Here is a 10,364-nt window from a genome sequence, read left to right as displayed (position 1 = left end):
TAAGCAGCTAACTCAGAACAGGTGCAACTCATACAAAATGATTTTGATGTTACAAAGAAAAAAGAGAAGAAAAAGGAAAAATTCTGTGTGCTACCCTCTCATACCCATATTCTTAAAAGCAGCCAAATTGTTAAAAACCCATTTTAAAAGCTGCCAGATGGGTTATTGATGCACCTGTGTGATCAGTGAGTGAAAGAAAAAACAGTGACAAAGAATATTCATTTGAGGCCAGTCTTCATCATTGTGATAGAGTTCTTGGTTATCTGGATCATGTTGTTTGAAACAAGTTTGGATCGGGTATCTTCTCCTCTCTTCCCAAAGGGCTCTGCCAGGGCCCTCACCCACCCACCCCCCAGGCTGGGCTTACCTGCCCCTGTTCACAAAGCTTGTGGCCTGGGACAAGGGGACCCAGCTGGGGTGGGCCTCCAGGCTCACCCTCCACCTGGCCTCTTCTGCCCCTTCCAGACACACAGAGCCGCTGAAGCATGAAATGTCAAAGGTCCCGTTTATTCCAGCAACCCGGAAAGAAAAGGTGTAAATAAAATAAACATCCATGCACTCAACTCCTTGGGTCGGGAGGAGGGGACGTGAAGCCAAGGAGGAGGAGGACTGAGTGGGACGCAAAGAGGGAAGGGAGGGAGGGAGAGAGACAGGCAGAGATAGCTGGAGAGTCACATCGAATAAAAGATAGAGAGGCCTCAATAAAAAGAAAGCGAAGTATCAAAATCAGAGATCAATAAAGAAGAGACAATACTGAGAAAACGCACTGACAACAGAAGCAGAGAATGAAAGCTGGGCGCAAAGGTGGAGGGAGAAAAAACAGTACAGGAGGGGAGAGGGGGAGAGAGAGAGAGAGAGGGCAGGACAGAGACAGAAAGATAAATTTGGAAGGACACAGGCGGAGTAGAAAGGGCTCCCGTGGCCCTCGTGTGGCTGCGTGAGCGACGACGGCAGCCCCTAGGGGCCCCCAGCGGTGCTGATGACGTGGAAGAGGGTGACATTGTAGAGCACCTGGTGGCCATTGTTCCAGGTGTAGAGGGCCCGCTCGCGGGGGTTGTAATCCAGCATGGAGATGTGGGAGTACTGGTTGTGGAAGGGCACGTCTGTGTACTCGTAGCTGGACGTGTTGGTGAAGTAGGCGAAGTAGACCTTGGCCCCGGCCAGGTGGGAGTTGGTCACGTAGAGCACGCCACAGATCATGAAGGCCTCGCCGGCGCTGCGCTTGGGGTAGCCGGTGTCCCAGGACCGCACGACCTCGAGGGTGTGCGGGTCCAGCCGGCTGACCACGATGTTGCCTGCGTTCTGGTTGGTGGTGTACACGGCCCAGAGCCCACTCTCGTCCACCATGAAGTCCATGTCCGAGAAGCCACCCCAGGAGTAGGGGAAGGTGTTATTGTAGCCGGCCCCAGGGAGGCTCCTCTGCACCAGCACGGAACGCGAGCGGAAGTGGTACTTGACCACCACGTTGCTCTGGTACTTGTTGTAGAACAGGGAGCCATTGTACACCACGTGGCCCGTGCCTGCCCACGGCTGGGGCAGCAGGTGCTGGATAAAGTTCTGGCCTTTGATGAAGTCTCCCAGAGTACGGAACTCCAGGACCCGCCGGCCCTTGTAATAGCCATCCATGTACCAGACCTACGAGAGAGCCGCTGGTCACTGGTGGACCACCACCAATGACCCAAAGGTCCCAGCAGCCACTAAGGAATCATATGGTCATTAGGGGTCAACAGTCACTAAGTGGTCATTACTCAGTCATGGGATGTCCAGTGACCTTTCACGACCAGGCATCATCCCAGTGACTGGGATCATTTGGTCAGGGAGTGCTATTGGTCTCAGACACTCAGAGGACAGTGCTTGATCCCCAAGAATCGGGGAAACTGCAGTCCCTGGCGACTCACTGGGCCTAGGAGTTCACTGGTCATTGGATACGGGATGGTTAGTGGTCATTAGGCTGCCCTTGGGTGGTAAGAGGTCACGTGAATCCATCGCCCGTGGGTAATTCCTGTACGTCAGCATCCTCTCCGTCAACGTCTTTCGCTGTCACCATGGTATTAGCGTGTGTGAGTGCCCTTACTCATGCTGGTTATTGGGCTAAGCAACCTAAAAACTGTAACGCTGATGTTATCATAACCATTTTTAAGATAAGGAAAATTGAGGCTCAGAGACATTAAGGAACCTCCCCAGGTTTCCCAGCTAAGAATTGGTGGAAGCGGGTTATAACTCCAAGTCTGATTTCTTTCTTTCTTTTTTTTTTTGGTGCCTCGTGGCTTGTGGGATCTTAGTTCCCGACGAGGGACTGAACCCATGCCCCAGCAGTGGAAGCACCAATTCTAACCACTGGGCCACCAGGCAATTCCCCCCAAACCCAAGCTCGTAACCCCTTGGTTGAACCACCACGATGCCTGGGAGGCCAATGATCACGGTGGGGCAGTGGCTATTTGCTGCCTCTAATCTATGACACTCTATGGCTGCCCAGTGACCGACATCCATCACTAGGATAGTCACTAGGCAGTTAATAGATGGTTCCTGTGGATCAGAGGTGATAGGCAATTGTGACCATGGTGGCCACCGGAAGTTTAAAGGTCATTGAGGGCTTCCCTGGTGGTGCAGTGGTTGGGAGTCTGCCTGCCGATGCAGGGGACATGGATTCGTGCCCCGGTCTGGGAGGATCCCATGTGCCGTGGAGCGGCTGGGCCCGTGAGCCATGGCCGCTGAGCCTGCGCGTCCGGAGCCTGTGCTCCGCAACGGGAGAGGCCGCAACAGTGAGAGGCCCGCGTACCGCAAAAAAAAAAAAAAAAAAAAAAATATCATTGAGTGGTGCTGGTAGGTCCTAGTCCTTGGGAAGGCAGTGGTCACTGGAAGCTGGTCATTAGTACTAGTAACCATTAGTCTCTATACAGTCATTGGAGGTCAGCTGACTTACAGATTCACAGGGCTGGAAAGTTCTTGGTCACTTGGTGGTCGCTAGACAGTCAGGGGGAGGTCCAAGGGCCCTGGAGACCCTAGGACACTTTGGCTTACAAGATAATCATTGATGCGGAATCGCTTGGCGCCTAGGGGCAGCCACAGGCTATGTCTCCTCCTCAGTATAGGTCCTGAGCCCTGGTGTGGGCCCAGTCACTCACCCGGCTATCCGCACTGGGGGCCATCGTGTCAGTCATCCAGGAGCCGAAGCGGGACCCCATGGCCCGAATGGTGATGGGGTTACTGACCCCCGTCAGCTTCCCACAGCCTGGGAGGCAGGAACAGGGGGGATGAGGGTGGAGAATGGGAAGAGCGCAAGGGAGGCAGGGCAAGGATGAGGTAGTGTGATCAAACTGAAGAGCTGGGAACAGGGGTGAGGAAGGATCCAGAAATCTGGTCCCAAGGTGGAGTGAGGTTGGGGGTGAGGGACTGGAAGTGTAGGGTCAGGAGCATTTCCAGCTTCTGGGTCTATTTTTGGCCTTGGGTAGGGAGGTCAAGGGTCAAAGTTTCGAAGTTAGAGGTCAAAACCATGCCCTGGGCACACAGAGGGTTTTGGGGTTGGGTGTGGAGGCCAGGGGTCAAGGTCAAGCATCAAGGCATACCCAGCTTCTGGGCACAGGCGTGGAGCCGGGCCTCCAGTGCCATCACCCGCTGCTGCAGGTCCCCGTAGCCGTAGGCGCCCATCTCCTCCTGGATGGCTGCAAGGCTGCCGGAGAGATTCCTCACCTCCTCCCGCAGGCGCACAATGGTCCTCATGTCCGCCTTGTACTGCTCCAGGACCGAGCTCAGGGGCAACAGCTCCGTCATCCTGTCCTTCATCTCCTGCTCCCAAGGTGGAACCATTGCTGATCCCAACCCCTGACCAGTGGCCCAGACCTGAGCCCAGCCTTCAACCCACAACTTCACCCCTTATCTCTGATGCACACCTGGCCCTTGGCATTCAGCCCACACTGGACCCTAGATCTGGGCCAGCCAACACTCGGTCCTTCCCAGATGTGACCCCCACTCTGGGAACTAATGGGCACCGATCCCAATGCTTCTCTTGACCTCTGACCTGAACCCAGAAGGACCCACCTGGAAGCTCTTGGCCGAAAGGGACCCGTCGGCCGCCCGGAGCCTCGCATCCAGGCTCCGCATGAGGGTCTCCATGCTTCGCACGTACTGGAGGTCACGGTACGTCCGCAACTCAAGGACCTCCATGGACTGGGAGACGTTCTGAACCTAGGAACTTGGAGGGTTAGGAAGAGCCACACTCCTGTCCCCATCCCCGGGATGCCACAGACAAGACCTGGCGGGGCCAGAGGCCAAACACCCAACCAACCTTCTCCTCCCAACCTTACCAGCAACCTGACCTCCCAATGGCAGTCCCGATCCATCCACTGGCTACTAGTCTGGCCACCACCACCTCCCACCTCTTCCCTCTTCCCTGCTCTCCCTGCCTCCACTCTCGTCCCCAGCAGTCAAGTCTCCACAGAGCAGCCAGACAGAGGTTTTTCTTTTTTCTTGTTTTGGCTGCACTGCGAGGCGTGTGGGATCTTAGTTCCCCGACCAGGGATCAAACCCAGGCCTTCTGCAGTGGAAGCACGGAGTCTTAACCGCTGGACCACCAGGGAAGTCCCGAGAGGGAGTTTTTCAAAAGGAAGATTGGATCACCTTCCCCTGTAGACCCTGCGAGCTGGTCCTGCCCCTTTGCCTGCCTACTCGCCGTGTTCATCCACTGCAACCACCAGCCCAACTTCGCTCACATAGATTTGAAGCTTCTTCCGTCCTCAGGGCCTTTGCACTTGCTGATCCCTCTACCTGGAGCGCTGTTCCCTTTGTCTTCGTCGCTGGCTTCGCCTCATCCTTCATGTCTCAACTCCAGCATCACCTCCTCAGAGTGGCCTTCCCTGATCACCCTGCCTTAAGCAGCCACTCACCCTCTCCCCCTTACGTGGTTATTTTCTTTCCAGCTATGACTACTACCTGGAACATTCCTATTCATCTGTCTCCTTTAGGTGGGATCCTCAGAGGCAGACCCAGTGTCTGGCTTGTCCACAGCTGAATGCTCAGTAAATACTAGATGCTCAATAAATACCTTTAGGCTAAATGAGGGAACTGAACTTCCCCTTGCCCTGACCTCTCCTAATCCAGACCGAGGGCCCCCTAGCTCCCACCTCCACTTGGCTAAGTTGAGTTTCTCCCGGCCAAGGTGAACTCAGAGGCAGCACTGGATGCTTGTTGAAATATACAGACTTTCCTGAACCATCGTTCGCGTGACACTTGGAAGTTCTCAGAAAGTCAAGAGCCTGATACCCATCCTGGACGCCACAAAACATTTTTATGGTCATGGTCAACAATCAGGGGACACCACATGGCCATTCTGCACTGTTGGGGAAAGCAGTTCCGGTGTCACGGGCAGGGCAGGATCCTACAGAGTTAATGGGTGGAAGACTCCAGTGCCAACAAGGGTCTCTTCTGTCCTCAGCTTCCTCCTCTACAGGATGGCGGTGGGAAGTTGCTAGTCCCTTTCAACACCGACATCAGAGGTGACTAATGGGCAGTTCAGCTGGGTAGTGGAGAGACAGCTGTCGGCCTCTAAAGGGCACCGAAATATCCTTGGGAATGTACTGAATGGGGACCAGTTTATATCAACCACAATCAGAAGGGGAAGGCATCTTTATGTAAGTCTCTTGGGATGGAGGGTGAGACCCTTCTTAGCAGGTGAGTCTGGCTGAGTGCGTGGTGGGGCCAGAGCTCATGCACCGAAGACTCAGATGCTGCCACTGGGGTTCTCCTTCCCTGTCCCCATACAGCGCTCAGCTTCTCCTCCAAAGAAAGCACTAAACAGATATTGACCGGAATATCCACCTGGAGGGGAGCCAGGTCATCCACCAGTTCTGAATAATCTGCTTGGCTAGATCTGGCCCCGGCTGATCTGGATGGGGGCAGAGGGCAGGGTGGGAATTGGGAGATTTTTCACAAGGGAACCTGGAAGGTTCTTACCTTCTCCATCATCTGCCGCAGCTCCCGGCTCCGGCCATCGCGGGAGCAGGTGCTCTGCGCGGGGATCACGGCCGTGCAGATGCATTTTCCGTCGGGAGCCTGGGCCGAGGTGTACAGCTGCCAGCCTTCCTCTGGGCTTTGGAAGAGGGTCTGCGGGGAGGTCGGAGTCAGAGAGTGGGAACCCAATGGGGGAATCACCCCATCGCTCCTGGGAGAGAAAAGGGGCCCCGGAGAGATGACAGAGGTCTTTTGCTGGACCCTTGGAATGTGCCAGACAGTGTGCTAAGTGCCAGACGTGTGTGATCTCAATCCCTCCTCAGGGAGCCCCATTTTACAGATGATAAGACTGAGGTATGAGGGGCGAAGGAACATGGCAAGGAATTGTGGGATTTGAGCCCTTCCAAAGAGGGGAATTCATTCTCTCAAACACATTTGCACACGCATGCAACAATGCCTCCATAACCACCATTAGAACATAGACTCAGACTCCTACCAACCCTCAAACCTGAACATTCCTCTCTGCTTCTCAACCCACAGTGACAGACAGGTTCTGGATATATCTTGGGGGCCACTAAGCATAACTCTACTATTGTCATTCCCCCTTCCACCAACCCCTGTTCCTGAGAAGAGGCAGGGTGATGGCCAAAGGGTGACCGACTCCTCACAGAGACCTCCAAGCCCTTGACTAGAAGGTGTCACTTTTAGACTCCTCCTAAACTAAACTTCAAGTCAGTTGATGCTGCTCAGATAATTCAGGGATCAATTATGGCTGTGCTTCCCAAACCATGCTCCTTGGAACCCTGGCAATCTTAGCAGGCATGCTGGGAAGACGGTACTCTGAGGTCAAATATGTTTGTGCATTGCTGAGTGAAATGAGTTTCTTTCTGTTTTTTTTTTTTTTTTTTTTTCTTTTTTGGCCATGCTGCGCGGCTTGAGGGCTTAGTTCCCTCATCAGGGATCAAACCCGGGCCCTCAGCAGTGAAAGCACAGAGCTCCAACCACTGGACCACCAGGGAATTCCTGAAACGAGTTTCTTTAATGCAGGACTTATCAGAACCTTTGAAATGCTCATCTTCATCAGGGAACTGATGTTGGTTGTTCAGGTTTTTAAGGGATGCGTGTGTCCTATGGCTCATGTTCATCAGAGCCATATTTTTCCAAAATTATTAGAAAATATCTAGTGAATGCCTATTCTATGCCAGGCATGGGTCTGGGATAGGGTCTAGGAAGAGAGAGATGAAGAAGGCATATCGACTGCTGCCCATAGATGTGGAGGAGACAGACATGAATTATGGAATCCTACCATTACTTCTAGAACTATATGCTGCAGTGAATGCTACAAAGAAAGTACAGAGAGTAACAGACCCTCCCAGGCTGAGGGTCTCAGACGAGGTGCCCCAGGGAAGGGACAAGTAAGCTGAACTTGAGGGATGAGTGAGCCAGGAGAAGGGGAGAGAGGAAGGGACACTTCTGGCACACAAATTCTGACCAATACCTGGAGGGATTGGAGAAACATTGCTCAAAAAGCATTGAATCCTCACTGGATGGAACGTGCTGGGCCCCCAGATCAGGCCCCCTTGAGCTTCCCCAGAACGTACTGGAGTCAGTCACAAGTCCCAGTCTTTTCGTTTTTAATCAGGGCATGGTGGTCTCATTTGTTCAACAAATATTTGTTAAGCTCCTGCTGTGTGTCAGGCTCTGTTCTGGACATTGAAAACATAGTAAACAAACACAAAAGCTCCTCTAGGAGTTACTTTAAAGTGGAGAGCAACAGAAATAAATAAGTTAACACCAAGTATTTAAAGGGTTTTGAGTGCCATAGAGAGAAGTAAAGCAGGGAAGAAATGATGGAGGATGCTAGGGTTGGGGGGTGGTTAGGGTTGCAATTTTAGGGGCCCTGGGAAGGGCTTAATGAGAAGATGTCATTTGAGTAAAGACCTGAAGGAGGTGAGGGAGGAGCCATGAGGATATTTGGGGAAAGATGCTCCAGGCAGAGAGACCAGCAAGTGCAAAGGCCCTGAGGCCGGACCATGCCTGGTATGGTTGGGAAACATGGAGGAGGCTAGTTCAGCTAGAACAGAGTCACCGAGGGAGAGATTGTGCGCAGGGTGGGGGAGATGAGGACAGAGATGGGACAGGACAGCATGTGCAGGGCCTTGTGGACCATGGGGAGGACACATTTTTGCTCTGAGTGAGGTAGGAGCCAAGGAGGGTTCTGTGCAGAGGATGGACAGGACCTGACTCAGGTGTTCGCAAGCGTCCCCTGGCTGCTGTGGGGGGGAACAGACTGTGGGTGTGAGGTGGCAAGGGTGGGAAACCAGGGCAGAGGTGACTGCAAGAGTCCAGGCAAGCGGTGATGGGTGGAAACCGAGGAGATGGGAAGTAGAAGATGCTGGTCCCATCCAGAATGCATTCCTAAGACAGGGAAGAAAGTCTGATAAAACCCCAAGTGTTTTACAGAGAAACAAAGCTTCACCATCATGGATCATTTGCACAGCCGCTACTTATCACCCCACAGAGGCTGTTCCCATGAGCTGTAGCAGAGATAAGCCAGGCTGTGAGCAATGGGCAATGAGCAATCCCAGAGACTCCAGCTGTTAGCCCACTTTTTCTCTCCCACTCAATAAAGCCTTCTTTTTTTAGCTTATTGGAATGTGAGCAAGTGATATCACTGTTCAGATGAGCTTGACTCGTCCGCTAATTTATAAGAAAAAAAGAAAACATTCATAGATGCCATCTGAAACTATTGTCATTACTCATTCTTTGAGCCTTACGTACTCACTTCGGAGGATGAGGGAACCCCCTCTTTACAAGTCCATGTTTCCCCGGCGGAGGAATGAAGTCACTCACCTTCCCAGGCTCCGTTGCATGTAGGCATGGTCCAGGCGGAGCCCACACTCCAGCCTTACTGCAGAGCGCCCAGGATCCCTCACTGCCAGGGGCTTCCTCGGGTGGTCCGAGCCCACCCTGCCTTTGCACTGGGCAGGCAGAAGCACCTCCCACCCGGAAGTCCCCAGGGAGTTCGTGTTAAATACCAGCCCTCTCGCCTCTCCAGTGGGAGAACGCTGGGGTGCCTGCTGCCTGCAGTTTCCCAGAGGATCCCATGGGGATATGTGCTCCAGGTGCCCACAGTGGGACCATTAGATTGCCCTGCCTGGGTTTCCTTCATTTCCCATCTCCCTTTCGCCACTGGTTCCTCCTGGGATCGCCTCCCAGCTAAGTATTTGCACTCAACTCCTCTCATCCAGCTCTGCTCCTGAAGAAGCCCGACCAAAACCAAGAAGGATGGCCTAAGGCAAAAAGGGTGACCCAGAGGGGGAGGGATAAATGAGGAGGTTGGGATTAACATACACATACTACTCTATATAAAACAGATAATCGGGGCTTCCCTGGTGGCGCAGTGGTTAAGAATCTGCCTGCCGATGCAGGGGATGCAGGTTCGAGCCCCGGTCCGGGAAGATCCCACATCTTCCCGGAGCGGAGCGGCTGGGCCCGTGAGCCATGGCCGCTGAGCCTGCGCGTCCGGAGCCTGTGCTCCGCAGCGGGAGAGGCCACAACAGTGAGAGGCCCGCGAACCGCAAAAAAAAAAAAAAAAAAAAAAAAGATAATAAGGTCTGACTGTATAGCACAGGGAACTCTATTCAATATTCTGTAATAACCTGTATGGGAAAAGAATCTGAAAAAGAATAGATATATGTATACGTATCACTTTGCTGTACACCCGAAACTAACACCACATTGTAAATCAACTAAACTCCAGTAAAAGATAAAAATTAAAAAAAAGAAAAGTGATTCAGGAATGCCTTCCCCTTTGGTTCTAGGAGAATGCAGAACTAGCTTCACCTTTTTTCATGACAAATACAGTTCTTAAAAAACAAAGACCAAAAAAACAAAACCATGAACTTGAGTCCAAACATCTCCATCTGTGCTCCCCTGGCTCTGATCCCCAAGCAATTTGGATAGAACCCCCCGAAGATTCTCATTTGTGCAGAGACAAAGCAGCCCGGTTCAACATAATTAACGTCCCCTTCCTACATTCTGTAGCGCGTGCTTTGAAGCAAACAAGCCATTTTCTCTCAACACACGAAATATTGAATTGTAAAAGAGAAGCATGATTTAAGCGGCGCAGAGAGAAGGCCTCCACGGCTTTCCTAAAATAATTGTCTGCGTTGGACGCACCTCGCTGGAGTGTTCTCTGCAGCAGCGTAATTAAATGCTCGGGGTTTGGCTGCCAAATCTCAGCACGGCAAAGAGCCTGAGTTTCGCCCATCGGGTTCAAGTTCAAACGCACAGTCAATTCATGTCCTTGGGAACCCACTGGAATGTCCTGGGAGGCTCCGTGTTTGACAGTCCAAAGACCAGCTCTCCCAGACTGGGTTTAGCTTCAAACCAAAGTCACAAATTCTCAGAGGTCA

The 10,364-nt window shown here is 52.6% G+C and overlaps 1 protein-coding gene across 5 annotated transcripts in view; it reads right to left on the bottom strand.

Annotated features, from left to right (window-relative positions):
* Positions 1-486: 486 nt before the first annotated feature.
* Positions 487-10,364, bottom strand: part of OLFM2 (olfactomedin 2) — a 63,082-nt gene continuing 53,204 nt past the window's right edge. For 4 of the 5 annotated variants that reach the window (XM_027085250.1, XM_027085252.1, XM_027085249.1 and 1 more), the window contains exons 2-6: positions 5,950-6,099; positions 4,039-4,185; positions 3,567-3,786; positions 3,126-3,232; positions 487-1,635 (exon numbers count right to left, since the gene is read on the bottom strand). In XM_027085250.1, the coding sequence (XP_026941051.1) occupies positions 958-1,635; positions 3,126-3,232; positions 3,567-3,786; positions 4,039-4,185; positions 5,950-6,099 (1,302 nt within the window). In that variant the 3' untranslated portion in view covers positions 487-957. Of the gene's footprint in view, positions 1,636-3,125; positions 3,233-3,566; positions 3,787-4,038; positions 4,186-5,949; positions 6,100-7,444; positions 7,462-10,364 lie in introns of those variants that run through there. The other variant, XM_027085251.1, reaches the window with a different exon arrangement.

The sequence above is a fragment of the Aethalodelphis obliquidens genome, unplaced genomic scaffold, assembly GCF_003676395.1.
Source record: "Aethalodelphis obliquidens isolate GAN/ISIS:26980383/991018 unplaced genomic scaffold, ASM367639v1 scaffold53, whole genome shotgun sequence".
Lineage (NCBI taxonomy): Eukaryota > Metazoa > Chordata > Mammalia > Artiodactyla > Delphinidae > Aethalodelphis > Aethalodelphis obliquidens.
This window is presented reverse-complemented; position numbering and strand designations above follow the sequence as displayed.